The sequence below is a fragment of the Colobus angolensis genome, unplaced genomic scaffold (genome assembly GCF_000951035.1).
Source record: "Colobus angolensis palliatus isolate OR3802 unplaced genomic scaffold, Cang.pa_1.0 Scaffold248, whole genome shotgun sequence".
Lineage (NCBI taxonomy): Eukaryota > Metazoa > Chordata > Mammalia > Primates > Cercopithecidae > Colobus > Colobus angolensis.
In genome coordinates this window covers 3,015,372-3,030,556 of record NW_012115688.1, presented here as the reverse complement: position 1 = coordinate 3,030,556, position 15,185 = coordinate 3,015,372, and the positions used below count along the sequence as shown (strand labels likewise).

General features: G+C 50.7%; 1 protein-coding gene across 1 annotated transcript; it reads right to left on the bottom strand.

Annotated features, from left to right (window-relative positions):
* Positions 1-13,876: 13,876 nt before the first annotated feature.
* Positions 13,877-15,185, bottom strand: LOC105514571 (chymotrypsinogen B2-like; the record flags this gene model as incomplete). Its single annotated transcript, XM_011946016.1, has 3 exons — positions 13,877-14,096; positions 14,572-14,681; positions 15,104-15,185. Coding segments are annotated over 3 exons (354 nt in total), but the record flags the coding sequence as incomplete, so codon positions are not given.

Genomic DNA, 15,185 nt, shown 5'->3' with positions numbered 1-15,185 from the left:
ACTCCAGCCCGGGCAGCAGAGCAAGACTGTCAAGAAAAAACAAAACACACACACAAAAGTAGGTGAGCTTGATACTAATCAGGAAGAGAATTTGGGAAAAGTTGCCCAGGAGTAGAAACCCTCACTTAGGAAGAGAAGCTAAGAGATGGAGTTCTGCCAGCTGAAGGTGACCACTTCAGTTGCTTTCAGTAACACCCCTTCAAGCAGGAAACAAGGTTTTTTTTTTTTTTTTTGAGACCGAGTATCACTCCCAGGCTGAAGTGCAATGGTATTATCTTGGCTCACTGCAACCTTGGTCCCCTGGGTTCAAGTGATTCTCCTGCCTCAGCCTTCCGAGTAGCTAGGATTACAGGAACCCGCCACCATGCCCAGCTAATTTTTGTATTTTTAGTAGAGAAGGGGTTTCACCATCTTGGCCAGGCTGGTCTTGAACTCCTGACCTACTGATCCACCCACCTCGGCCTCCCAGAGTGCTGGGGTTATAGGTAAGAGCCACTGCACTTGGCCAACAAGTGCTTCCTTCTATCTGGTGCTGATAGTTGGCAGTTGGAAGCCGTACTGTGTGAGGATCCAGGTCACTCGGATTCCTCCTGTTTCTAGAGCAGTTTCCAGTGTCTTGTGGGGCTGCCCCGGTTCACTTGTGTCCAGCCCATCCAGATTTCCAAGCATTACTCACTCCCACTTCCAAACCCTGGAATCAAGCCTGGCCAACATGGTAAAACCCTATCTCTACTGAAAACACAAGAATTATCCAGGTGCAGTGGCTTACACCGGTAACCCCAGCACTTTGGGAGGCAGCAGGCAGGTGGATCACTTGAGGGACTTGAGACCAGCCTGGGCAACATAGCGAAATTTGTCTCTGCAAAAAATAAGCTTAGCATAATGGTGCTTGCCTGTAGTTCCAGCTCCTCAGGAGTCTGGGATGGGAGGATTGCCTGAGCCCAGGAGGTCGAGAACCATGTTCCTACCACTCCGCACCAGACTTGGGGACAACGTGAAACTGTCTCCCCCCCCCCAAAAAAAAAAACCCCTCCAAGAAAAGCCTAGAACCAGATTCCCAAAAACCCACTAGGAGTGGTTGCACAGGCCGCCCCCAGGAGGGCTGGCGCTTCCACTCTGTGGGGCTGATGCCGAGAGTGAGAAGACAGCATCCCTGGAGGCCTATGTCCCTGCAGATTGCTAAAGCCATCACTGCGAGTGAGAAGAATGGGCAGCAGATGGAGGCTTGGACAAAGTCCAGGAATGTGAAGAGCACAGGGAGGACTGCAGTGGTGGAAATCAAGCCAGGCTTCTTCTGTGATCGGCCTAGCTGGGTCTGCTGGTTTGGCTCTGCCGGCCCAGGAGCAGCCTGAAGAGGGGGCACAGGATGGTCAGGTCTGGGCAAGGAAAGGGCAGCTGAGAGGTGCCCTGGTGGCATCCCTGAGGGGCAGCCATTTAGCAGAATGGGTGATGGACACATGACCCCCTGCAGTGGGTCTGCAGCTGGGGATACTCAGTGGTGGCTCCATGTGGTCTCAGGAGGCCCAGTGCTGATGATCAGAACCACACTCTTAACAGTAGTGACAGGACTAGTGTGGGGAAAAGAGAGATCAGCCTGTTACTGTGTCTGTATAGAAAGAAGTAGACATAAGCGACTCCATTTTGTTCTCTATTTGAGATGCTGTTAATCTATGACCCTACCCTCAACCTTATCCTTGCAAGAGACATGTGCTGTGGTGACTCAAGGTTTAAAGGATTTTGGGCTGTGCAGGGTGTGCTTTGTTCAACAAATGCCTGAAGGCAGCTTGCTGGTTAAAAGTCATCACCATTCATTTAATCTCAAGTACCCAGGAACACGCACACTGCCAAAGGTTACAGGGACCTCTGCCTAGGAAAGCTAGGTATTGTCCAAGGTTTCTCCCCATGTGATGGTCTGAAATATGGCCTCGTGGGAAGGGAAAGACCTGATGGTCCCCCAGCCTGACACCCATGAAGGGTCTGTGCTGAGGACCAGTACAAGAGGAAAGAAGGCCTCTTGGCGGTTGTTGGCAGTTGAGATCGAGAAAAGCATCTGTCTCCTGCCCGTCCCTGGGCAACGGAACATCTCGGTGTAAAACCCAATTGTATGTTCTGTTTACTGAGAAAGGAGAAAACCGCCTTGCGGAAGGTGGGACTTGCTTTTCACCTTAGGGCGAAAGGCGGGACAGTGCTGCTCTTTATGCACTAAAAAGGTTTATGGAGATGTTTGCATATGCATATCAAGGCACAGCACTTTTCCTTAAACTTATTCATGTCAGAGATCTTTATTCATATGTCTTACTGCTGACTTTCTCCCTACAATGATCCTATTATCCTGCCACTTCCTTTTCTTTAAGATGGTAAAGATAATTATCAAAAAATACTAAGGGAACTCAGACCGGTGCCCGCGTGGGTCCTCGGTATGCTGAGCGCCGGTCCCCCGGGCCCACTTTTTCTTTCTCTATACTTTGTCTCTGTGTCATTTCTTTTCTCAAGTCTCTCCTTCCACCTAACGAGAAACGCCCACAAGTGTGGAGGGGCAGGCCACCCCTTCAGACTAGGATCAGCCATGACAGTCAACAGGCATTGCTGTTCTGCCCTTGGCTGTGTACTCGGCTTGAGTTCTCTCATCCGGGAGTCACATAACCCATGAGAGAAAGTCACCATTCTCGTCTTATAAATGAAATAACTGAAGTTCAGAAAGGTTAAGGAATTTTCAAAGTGCATGAAGTGGTACAATACTAAGAATATGAGAAGTTAAGACCCTATTAGAGCAACCACTGAAGAAAAGGAACAGCATCTCCAAAACGCTGTAGGTAAATTAAAACTGAAGTAAGTATTTTTAGGCCTGGTGCGGTGGCTCACACCTGTAATCCCAGCACTTTGAGAGGCCGAGGTAGGCAGATCACTTGAGGTCAGGAGTTTAAGACCAGCCTGGCCAACATGAAACCCCGTCTCTACTAACAACACAAAAATTAGCTGGGAGTGGTGGCAGGCACCTGTCATTGCAGCTACTCAGAAGGCTGAGGCAGGAGAATTGCTTGAACCTAGGAGGCAGAGGTTGCAGTGAGCCAAGATTGCACCACTGCACTCCAGCCTGGGTGACAGAGCAAGACTCCATCTCAAAAAACGTATTTTTAACACAAAAGAGGGCAAGAAAGAAGAGGGACCAAAATAGGGGAGGGAGTGGGAAAGCAAAGTGGAGAGTGAAATGGTAGAGCTGAAACCACCATGTCAAAAGGCAGAAATTGTCAAAGGGATCAAGATTCACAGGCAAGGCCGAATGGTATGTACAAGAGTCAGGAAAGACACAGGCGGACTGGCCATGGGGCCCACACCTATAAGCCCAGCACTTTTGGAGGCTGGGGCAGGTTTACTTGGGGCCAGGAGTTCTAGTCCAGCCAGGGCAACATGGCCAGACCCCATCTCTTCAAAAAACAGTTTAAAAGAAAAACTAGCTGGCCACGGTGGTGTGTGCCCATAGTTCTAGCTATTCAGGAGGCTGAGATGGGAGGACTGCTTGAGGCCAGGAGTATGAGGCTGCAGTGAGCTATGATAGCACCACTGCGCTCCAGCCTGGGTAACAGAGCAAGACCCTGTCTCTGAAAAAAAATGAAAGATTTGCCCAAGCTAAGGACAGCCCAGACCTCATTGGGGCTGGGAAGCAGGAAAGTGTAGGATGGGGACAGGTCCACGGCAGAGAAAGGATTTGGACCCAGAGTTGCCAGATCGTAAAACCTAAGGTCTTTAACACTGTCCTACCTTCTGGCAGCGCTCCGAGTCCCACTGGGGAGCAGTCCTCAGATGTGACACAGCTTCACAGCTGTGCTGCCTTCCCTGGGCTAATACTTCCCCACTACTGGCCAAAAATGAGGTGACATTTCTCTTAACCTCCCCTCTGCTTTAATACATCCCTCTGATCCCTCCAGCACGGGGACTCATTCTTCCAGCAGCTGCTGAACTCCTCTGTATCAGATTCTCACACTTGAGCATGCATCAGAATCACCTGGAAGGTGTAATGCACTGACGGCCGGGCCCTGTCCCTGCCATTTCTGAATCTGTAGGCCAGCGTGGGGCCTGGGAATCTGCATTGCTAACAAGGTCCCCAGGTGTTCGCACTTGGAGAAGCCACATGGGCAGTTAAGCCCGCTGCTTAATCTGAGAAACAGCTCCCGCCTTGAAACCCACCATCAAGCTTGAAGATGGTCGGGTGAACAGGTGAATCCAATGGAGTAATTAGTTTCCAACAGAGGAAGCCCAGGTGCCCTGTGGGAGCACACAGGTGCAGCACCCGCCTCTGGTCAAGGGAAAAGCAGCCCGAGACAAACTTCTGGTGCCACAGAAAGCCAGATGTTCTCATGGAGACCACCTAGCCCCCTGTCACCCATCATGACTTCGCTTGCACAGTTTGAACAATACCATTGGTTTTGCCATGTGGCCAACTCTTAGGCATCTCCATAGGGTCACAGGGCAGGTCCCCGGCTGCTGGCATCGCCTGGTCTTATGATCTCAGGCTCCCAGCACCCTCACCACCCAGCAGTCTGTTCCATAGCAGCACCTCATACCTTCTCCCTGACTTCTAGCGGGGAGCACCCCCTGAGCTTAGCTGTGCCAGCCCCCTCACCGGCACCGTCACATTCCTGCTTCCATAGATGAATGCATCTTCCAGGCCTTCCCGTGGGTGTCCTGCCTCACAGGGTACATTCACACAACTGTGCCCGCCTCTGAGCCTTTTAACACCTCTCTGCACCATCTGACAGCAGCACCAGCATGTCTCCTTTGCTTAGTGTGCTCTGCCTTCTACCTGCTTCTAGGAGCCATCCAGCAGCATGGTGGCCCATCCCCTGGGGTCCCGAGCAGGGCATTAAGTCCTGTATCCTGGGGAGTACTCCTGAATTGAGAACCCCCACCTTCTTCCAGCTTTATGAGCTCTCCCCTTGGTCCAGCTCTCTCAGCACCCAGTTCCTGTCACGTGTACCCAGTCCCTGCAAGTGCGTTTTGGCTCCATTCTCCAGCTCCGTTCGTACAAGGTCCTTTTCCTCCCTTACCAGGCCTGGTGCCATCATGGCCAGGAGTGGAAGAGAAAAGATGGTGGGGGTCATGTCCTGCAGGAGGGAAGCCTCAGTCTCCTGCGGGGAGGAGGATACTCTCACCCCTGTGGGAAGAGTGGCCACTTACGTGCACTCAGGGCTTATGGGCTCTGGGGATTTGAGGTTTTGGGAGCACATTAACCCAGACATCCGCATCTCATGAACTAGGGCCCTGCCTCTGGCACAGCAGGCTGTCTAGGTGGAGGATTTAACCTTCTTGGGAGCTTGGCTGATCTTACAACTAAATCCTCGGTCTAGTCCTCAGCTTTCTCTACCTTGCAGCTGCAAGAGATAAAAACCTTTACGTGCTCCTAAGGAGGCTTTCACCCTTAGCTTTAAATTGCCTGTTAATCACTCTCAGCTTTTTTCATTTTCCAGCATCTTTGTGTTTAACCACCACCACCTGGTTTCACTGTGGTTTTGGGGTTTTTGAGACTGGGTGTCGTGCTCTGTCACCCAGGCTGAAGTGCAGCAGCATAATCACAGCCCACTGCAACCTAGACCTGCCCGGCTCAAGAGATCCTTCTGCCTCAGCCTGCCAACTAGCAGGGACTACACCACCACACCAGGCTAATTTTGATTTTTTTATGGGGACGTGCGTCTTGGTACGTTGCCCAGGCTGGTCTTGAACTCTTGGACTCAAGCAATACTCTTAGCTCAGCCTCTCAAAGTGCTGGGATTCCAGGCGTGAGCCGCTGCTCCTGGCCCTCCGTTCCCTAGGTATTCTGTCCCCTCATATCTCAAACTCCTGACTCAGGGAACCCACTAGTGAATAGTCTTCCCCAGAATACCATTGCATTTCATCAGCAGCGGACGTTTTCACAACCCCATTGCTACCGTGTGCCCGAGCTATCTGCGCTCCCCCTGCCAACCATGAAGAGGTCGTCACTGCCAGCCCGGTAGTCAGCAATCCAGCTCCAGAATCCCACCTCAGCATCCGTGTTCTGCAGCCCACTCCCGGCACGCATGATCATAGCTGGAAGCCCCCTCAGGAAGCAGACTCTGAGATGAAAACGACGGCACAGAAGTTTACCGGTACCCCAGGATCAATACCTGTGAAACCGAAGATACGGAGCGGAAGGAAAGAGCAGCGTTGAGCAGAGGGAGATGGAGCCGCAACACCGTCCCAAGTTTGGGTGAAAAGATTGGACCTTTAAAAACCCCACTGACCAATCACTGGCTGCAGGCTGCCCAGAAAGGACGTACGACCCGAGGTCAAGATGATGCCCTTCAGCTGAGGAAATTACCAAGGAGGACAGCAGCTGCGGACTGTCTGCTGGCCACAGCAACGCTTGCGGAGGTCGGCCTGCAGTCCTGGAGGGAATCTGGGTGACTGATCACGCAGCCACTAGATTAGGTACAGATGCAGGCTGGTCTGAGACCGGATTCTCTTGCGACCGCTCCAGACGTTTCTGTTAGTAGAAAGCCAGATCACCCGATGGGCGGGGAGAGGCGTGTGCCCAGTGTTTAACTCAGACCAAGGGTGGGGCAACCTCTGCCTGAGGAGGAATCTGTTTTTAAGCTGAGGTTAAATCAAGTGAGACCCCTGATTAAACTCGGAGCCTTTTCCTTAACTATACTTGTCAACATAACACCCACTTGGAAGCTTTTAAGCATATTTGGGACAATTTGGGTGTGAGTCTACCTTTTCAACTGTAAGTTTTACAAGTTGTAAATGCAGATCGAGTATTTCTCATGAAAATGTAGCTTCCAGGTGGAGAGGTGATGGAAGTGCAAATTACACACTCGGTTTGAAAGACAGTATAAGGCCGGGCGCGGTGGCTCAAGCCTGTAATCCCAGCACTTTGGGAGGCCGAGACGGGCGGATCACGAGGTCAGGAGATCGAGACCATCCTGGCTAACACGGTGAAACCCCGTCTCTACTAAAAATAGAAAAAACTAGCCGGGCGAGGTGGCGGGCGCCTATAGTCCCAGCTACTCCGGAGGCTGAGGCAGGAGAATGGCGTAAACCCGGGAGGCGAAGCTTGCAGTGAGCTGAGATCTGGCCACTGCACTCCAGCCTAGGCGACAGAGCGAGACTCCGTCTCAAAAAAAAAAAAAAGACAGTATAAGAAAAAATGTAAAATATATCAGCAATTTGAAAATATTGATTACATGTTGAAATATGTTGATATATTGGGTTAAATAAAATATATTAAATTTTTTTTTTTTTTTTTTAGAGACAGGGTCTTACCACACCCGGCTAATTTTTTTTTTTTTTTTGTAGAGAAGAGGGTCTATGTTGCCCAGACTAGTCTCAAACTCCTGGGCTCAAGCGATCCGCCCGCCTCAGCCTCTCAAAGGTGCTGGGATTACAGGCGTGAGCCACCGTGCCCAATATCTTTTTACTTTTTCAATAGGGCTACCAGATAATTTAAAATCATCCATTTGGCTCGCCCTGTATTTCTTTTGTGTTTCTTTGAAGCAACACTGGGTTAGGAACAGCAAGGCATAGCCATGCAGTTTTCAGGTTGGCCACCAGGTGGCAGCCTTATACCGGAACTGTCGTTTTCAGACTCGGGAGGGCCGGTGGGTTGAGCGGGAGACAGACGTAGATTTCAGCAGCAAATGAAAAATTCGCTAAGCCAGGTTTGTGGTTGCTACTCCGTTTTCATATTAATTACGCCTCACATTTATTTGTATGTAGATGGTTGCTGACATAATATATGTCCTTTCCTCTGTGTTTAAGAGCAGTTCTCCCTCACTGAGCTGGCAGTTTCCTTAAAACACCTGGCTCTTAATTATATAGAGACTGGGTGCGGTGGCTCTAATTATATATAGAGACCTAGCGCGGTGGCTCACGCCTGTGATCCCAGCGCTTTGGGAGGCCGAGGTGGGTGGATCACCTGAGGTCAGGAGTTCGAGACCAGCTTGACCAACATGGTGAAACCCTGTCTCCACTAAAAATACAAAAATTACCCGCGCATGGTGGTATGCACCTGTAATCTCAGCTACTCAGGAGGCTGAGGCAGGAGAATTTCTTGAACCTGGGAGGTAGAAGTTGCAGTGAGCTGAGACTGCACCACTGCACTCCAGCCTGGGCAACAGAGTAACACCCCATCTCAAAAAAAAAAAAAATCACACACACACACACACAGAGACAGGGTGACAGGGTCTTGCTCTGTCACCCATGCTGCAGTGCAGTGGTGTGATCATAGCGCACTGCAATCTGGAACTCCTGGGCTCAGGTGATCCTCCTGCCCCAGCCTCCTGAGCAGCACACTACAAGTGCAAACCACTGCACCTGGCTACTTTTTTTTTTAGAGAAAAGGAGTCTCACTATGTTGCCTAGGCTAGTCTCAAACTTCTGGCCTCAAGCAGTTCACCCACCTCAGCTTAATACTTTTTTTTTTTTTTTGAGACAGTCTCACTCTGTTGCCCAGGCTGGAGTGCAGTGGCACCATCTTGGCTCATTGCAACCTCTTGCCTCCTGGGTTCAAGCAATTCTTGTGTCTCAGCCTCCTGAGTAGCTGGGATTACAGGGGTACACCATCATGCCTGGCTAATTTTTGTATTTTTGGTAGAGACAGGGGTTTCACCATGTTGGCCAGGCTGGACTCAAACTCCTGACCTCAGATGATCTGCCTGCCTCGGCCTCCCAAAGTGTTGGGATTACAGGCATAAGCCACCGCGCCTGGCCAGCTTAATTTTTTTTTTTTTCTTTCAGATGGAATCTTGCTCTGTCGCCCAGGCTGGAGTGCAGTGGCGCAATCTGGGCTCACTGCAAGCTCCGCCTCCCAGGTTCATGCTATTCTCCTGCCTCGGCCTCCCAAGTAGCTGGGACTACAGGCACCTGGCACCATGCCCAACTAATTTTTTGTATTTTTTGTAGAGACGGAGTTTCACCGTGTTAGCCAGGATGGTCTCGATCTCCCGACCTTGTGATCTCCCCCCCTCAGCCTCCCAAAATGCTGGGATTACAAGCATAAGCCACCGCGCCCAGCCGGTTAATGCTATTTTTAATGGTTGATTCTGGGCCTCACTCCTGTGTCCAAGCCCTCTCTCGTTTTGCTTTTCCCCTTTTCACACATTCATTCTCCACATCAATTTCTCTTCATGTCCTTAGAATTAAATTGCATCTATAACCTTAATTTCAACCTATTAGATGCATCATTGGAACGTCTGATATTGCAAGGGCAGAGAAAGGTATTAGGAAAGCCAGTGAAGGAGAAAACGCAGGAGGGAGCCCATTCCATTCCTGCCAAGATGCCGGCTTAGTGTGGATTGTTGGCTGCCCCGCAGGACCAGCCATGATGGATTTTTTTTTTTTTTTAGATGGAGTCTCGCTCTGTTGCCAGGCTGGAGTGCAGTGGCGAGATCTCGCCTCACTGCAACCTCTGCCTCCCGGGTTGAAGCGTTTCTCCTGCCCCAGCCTCCTGAGTAGCTGGGACTACAGGTACGCACTACCACACCTGGCTAATTTTTGTATTTTAGTAGCAACGGGGTTTCACCATGTTGGCCAGGATGATCTCGATTTCCTGGCCTCGTGATCCTCCCTCCTCGGCCCCCCAGAGTGCTAGGATTACAGGTGTGAGCCACCACTCCCAGCCCATGATGGATCTTTAGAGGGAAACATTGAGAGACAGGAAGTCCTGGGAGAAGCAGCGAAGATCAGAACCTGTGGTTGTGTGGGGAGGCCAGGGCTATGACCCAAGGCAGGAGGCTGTGGACTCGGTTCTGGGAGGATAAAGCAGTAAATGAGCACCAGAGGTCTGCTCTGCTTCCGACCCAGCTCCAGGGCTTTGGGGCAATGGGTGCCTGGCCCCTGCCTGCAGGTGTCCTCAGGATAAAGTGGGTCATGCAGAGGCTCTGCGCAGGGGAGGAAATGAAAAATACTTAGAACTATAGCGTATCAAATTGCAATAAAAAAGGCCGGGTGTGATGGCTCACACCTATAATCTCAGCACTTTGAGAAGCCAAGGTGGGTGGATCTCTCTCGAAGTCAGGAGTTTGAGACCAAACTGGCCAAGATGGTGAAACCCTGTCCCTACTAAAAATACAAAAATTAGCCAGGCATGGTGGTAGGCACCTGTAATCCCAGCTATTTGGGAGGCTGAGGAGGGAGAATTGCTTGAACTCAGGATGTGGAGGTTGCAGTGAGCAGAAATCATGCCACTGTACTCCAGTCTGGGTACAACAGCAAGACTCCATCTCAAAAAAAAAAACAACCCAAATTGCAATGAAAGCAGTGCTTGAAGGAAAGCTTGCCTCCTGAAATACTTTTATGAGAAAATAAGAGACTGAAAATTAATGAGCTGAATATCTAAATTTGTGATGTTAAAAAATCACAAATGGATACATACAGATTAGGAAGCCAGCATTACCGTGATACCAAAGCCAGAAGAAAAGAAAATTACCAAGCAGTATCTCTCATGAATATGAGATGCAAAAACCTTCAATAAAGTACTAGCAAACTGAACCCAATAGCATATTAAAAGGATTATACACCATGATTAAATGGGATTTATGCTGGCATGCAAAGCGCTATAGGAAATAACAAGAAAATCCATCAGTGTAATCTGCCACATTAATCGAATGAAAGGGGAAAATCACACGATCACTTAAATTGATGCAGAAAAGGCCTTTGACAATATCCAACACCGTTCATGATAAAAAGCACTGAGAAATGTAGGAATAGAAAGGAACTTCCTTAACACGATCAAGGGAATTTTTGAAAAACCCACACATTGGCTGGGCGCCGTGGCTCAAGCCTGTAATCCCAGCACTTTGGGAGGCCGAGACGGGCGGATCACAAGGTCAGGAGATCGAGACCATCCTGGATAACACGGTGAAACCCCATCTCTACTTAAAAAAAAAAATACAAGTAACTAGCCGGGCGTGGTGGTGGGCGCCTGTAGTCCCAGCTACTTGGGAGGCTGAGGCAGGAGAATGGCGTAAACCCGGGAGGCGGAGCTTGCAGTGAGCTGAGATCAGGGCACTGCACTCCAGCCTGGGCAACAGAGCGAGACTCCATCTCAGAAAAAAAAAAGAAAAACCCACACATAACATAATTCAATGGTGAAGAGCCAAAAAGCTTTTTTCCTAAGATCAAGAATTAGACAAGGATGCCTGCTTTTACCACTGCTATCCAACACTATACTGGAAGTTCTAGATAGAGCAATTAAACAGGAAGTAAAAGTCATCCAAATTGGAAAGGAAAAAGTAAAACTACCTCTAATTGTAGATCATATGATCCTATATATAGAAAATCCTAAAGGATCCACAAGAAAGCTACTCAAACAAATTCAGGAACGTTGCAGGATACAAGCTCAATACACCCAAAGCAGATGTTTCTTCACAGCTGCACCTGCAATGAGTAATCTGAAAAGGGAATTTAAAAAGCACTTCCATTTACAATAGCACCGAAGAGAGTCAAATACATAGGAAAATAGTTAATCAAGGAAGTGAAAGACTTACACACTAAAAAGAATACAACACTGCTGAAAGAAATTAAAGAGCCAGGCACAGTGGCTCACCCCTGTAATCCTAGCACTTTGGGAGGCCAAGGTGGGTGTATCACCTGAGGTCAGGAGTTCAAGACCAGCTTGGCCAACATGGCAAAACCCCATCTCTACTAAAAATACAAAAGGTAGCCGGGCATCATGGTGGGCACCTGTAATCCCAGCTACTTGGGAGGGTGACGCAGGAAAATTGTTTAATCGTGGGAGGTGGAGGCTGCAGTGAGCCGAGATCATGCCACTGCATTCCAGCCCGTGTGACAGAATGAGACTGTCTCAAAAATAGAAATAAAAAAATAAAAATCAATCAGTATAATATACCACATTAATCGAATGAAAGGGAAAAAAATCACATGATTACCTCAATTGATGCAGAAAAGGCCTTTGACAAATTCCAACACCTTTCATGATAAAAAGCACTCAGAGGCTGGACATGGTGGCTCACGCCTAATCCCAGCACTTTGGGAGGCTGAGGCGGGTGGATCACCTAAGGTCAGGAGTTCGAGACCAGCCTAACATGGTGGAACCTCATCTCTACTAAAAATACAAAAATTAGCTGGGTGTGGTGGCTCACACCTATAATCCCAGCTGCTCAGAAGGCTGAAGCAGGAGAATCTCTTGAACCCAGGAGGTGGAGGTTGCAGTGAGCCGAGATTGCGCCATTACACTCCAGCTTGGGCAACAAGAGCAAAACTCCATCTCAAAAAATAATAATAAATAAGCCGGGCATGGTAGCATAGGCCTGTACTCCAAGCTACTCGGGAGGCTGAGGCATGAGACTCACTTGACCCTGGGAGACGGAGGTTGCAGTGAGCTGAGATCGAACCTCTGCACTCCCGCCTGGGCAACAAAGCAAGACCCTAAAAGAAAAAAAAAAAAAAAGACTAAGAACCCCAAGCAGGCTGAGTACAAAGGAAACGAAGAAACTAAGCATCTTGGTAAACCAATGAAAATCAAGGTAAAATCTTAAAAGCATCCAAAGAAAAACCATTAAACCTTTTAAAAAGCAACGGTAAGATTAATCACTGACTTCTCCACGAAACAACAGAAGCCAGAAGACACTGAAATACCTTCCAAGTCCAAATATCCATATACATACCCATATGCACGCTGTGACAAAAATTATTTTTCAGCGTGACAGGTGACTTTTACATAATCAAAATGAATAAGTATCTTTTCAGACAGTGGAACGACAGGAGAATTTTCTCCAACAAAATTTTCACTGCATTAAAGGAAAGACTGAAAGGTTCCAGAGACAGAGAGAGACAGAGAGACAGGCTGCCAATCCGGACACATCCTGGGGAAGAGACCGGCCCCCTCCATGGCCTGGCCGAAGCAATGGAACCTGAGCTTGAGGAAGCTTCAAGATCTAACAGCAGAGGCTGGGCGCGGTGGCTCATACCTGTGATCCCAGCACTTTGAGGGGCCGAGGCAGAAAGATCGCATGAGGTCAGGAATTTGAGACCAGACTGGACAATAGTGAAACCCCATCTCTACTAAAAATACAATGATTAGCCGGGCATGCTGTTGAGTGCCTATAATCCTAGATACTTGGGAGGCTGAGGCAGGAGAATGGCTTGATCCTGGGAGGCAGAGGTTGCAGTGAGCCAAGATCATGTCACTGCACTCCAGCCTAGGCGACAGAGCAAGACTGTCTCAAAAAACAAAAGCAAAAAAATCTAACTGCAGGGTCACAGAAAATGCAGAGAGGGAGGCGGGGAAGAGCGTGGGAGCTGAGAGGACAGTGGCACCAGCTCCCAGCGCTGGATGCAGAAGGTTTGAGGGGCTGGGGTCTGACGGGGGAGGGGTGGTGCTTGCATGCACATTCCTGGACACTGGACATGGGGCACTGAAGGCAGAGAAAGGCACCTGGAGTGTGTGTGTCACCATTGGTCCCAGTGACAACCCCAGGGGGCTATGGCTTGCAGAGCCTGGCCAAGGACTGCTGCCTTCCAGAAAGCCCCATGGGTCAACCTACCTTCAGCAGGTAGGGCCTAAATTCTAAACCCGGGGTGGAGCCGTGAGCAGGGAGGAGATAGGAAGACCTCAGCTTCCTGAGACGGCTGGATTGCCAAGATGAACTGCAGCCTGGAAAGGCAACTGTAGTGCCGCCCCTTTGTGGGTAACAAGGACAACTTCAACCGCGCCTCCCCTGGGTCACACAGAGAGACACGGGCAGTACTGTCAGCGCTTCTCAACAGATGCATTTCATGGCAACTCCCCTGGGTCACACAGGGAGACACGGGCAGTGCTGTCAGTGCTTCTAACCAGATGCATTTCATGGCAACTCCCCTGGGTCACATAGGGAGACACGGGCAGTGCTGTCAGCGCTTCTCAACAGATGCATTTCATGGCAACTCTTGGGGCAGGGGTGGCAGGAGCTGCAGGCTCAGTTGGCGGCCAGGATCTTCTGCACCCAGGGTATGAGCTTGGTGACACGGGCGTACACGGCAGGCGTGGTGGTAGAGCAGGTGCGGCTGCCCCAGGACACAATGCCCACCAGGGTCCAGGCTCCGTCCTTCTGGCAGACCAGAGGGCCTTCAGAGTCACCCTGCAGGAAGGAGAGAGGAAGTATCTCCAGCCTGAAAGGGGTGCCAGGGCCTAGGAGACCCTGAGCTGGTGGAGTCTAGGGAGGAGAGCAGAGAAATGGCAAGCATGGGCATAGGGGCTGTGCCCGGGTCCTGAGATCCGGGTTCACGTGGCAGTCCCTTCTCTGCCATGCACTCCTGGAGGGAGCTGGGGCAGGCGGCTTCCCTCCCTAAGCCCAGGCACCATCCATCTCTCCAAACTTCCAGGTCAGAGGGCTGCAAGGAAGTCCCCAGGGGCAGCCTCACACACATGGCCTGGAGGAACCCTCATGGGCAGCTGTGACCCTAAGTCCTGGCCCTCACTGGGCCCCAGGAAGCAGTGGGGTTAGCAGATGAGAGCAGAGAGGGGTGGAAAGCCCAGGCCTCCCCTGCACCCCACACGCCTGGCCAGGGCCTGGGTAGGGTCAGCCTCACCTTGCAGGAGGAGACACCGCTGGCCCCGGCGCAGATCATCTCGTCGGTGATCTCGCTGCCCCAGAACTTCTTGCATTCGGCATTGGACAGGAGGGGCAGGGCCGCCTGCTGCAGCTTGTCAGTGATCTTGTTGGCTTCAGGACAGGAGGAGGGTCAGGGCCCCTGGGCTCACCCAGCCCACTTAGGAGGGAGAGACCCAGGGCCGACACACCTGCCCTCCCCTGCACCATCACCATGATGTTGGGTACGGCCCCTGGAGCCTCAGAAGCGTCTGTGGGACAAAGGGGGCCTCGGCCGTGCCCAGGTGGGAGGCCCGCACTGCGACTCCAGGCAGGTCAGCCAGGGCAGGGCTCACCCGGTTGGGCACTGCTCAGACGCCCCCTGTGGAGGCTCCTCGTGATCCGACCTGGATTTTATTTGCATTGGGGGATTTTAAATTCCTAGGATTTTAAATAAAAGGACAGTTAAGAACGTGTTGGAATTTAGAGCCAAACGGTCACGGGGGACTCCACGGCCAGGCGGCCCCGACCCCAGAGGCAGCCCCGCGGCCCCCCACCGTTGTACTCGGTCTTGCCCCAGCCTGTGGTGACGCACACTGTCCCCGCGGGGAAGTCATCGTCGGCGCTGGGCAGGCACAC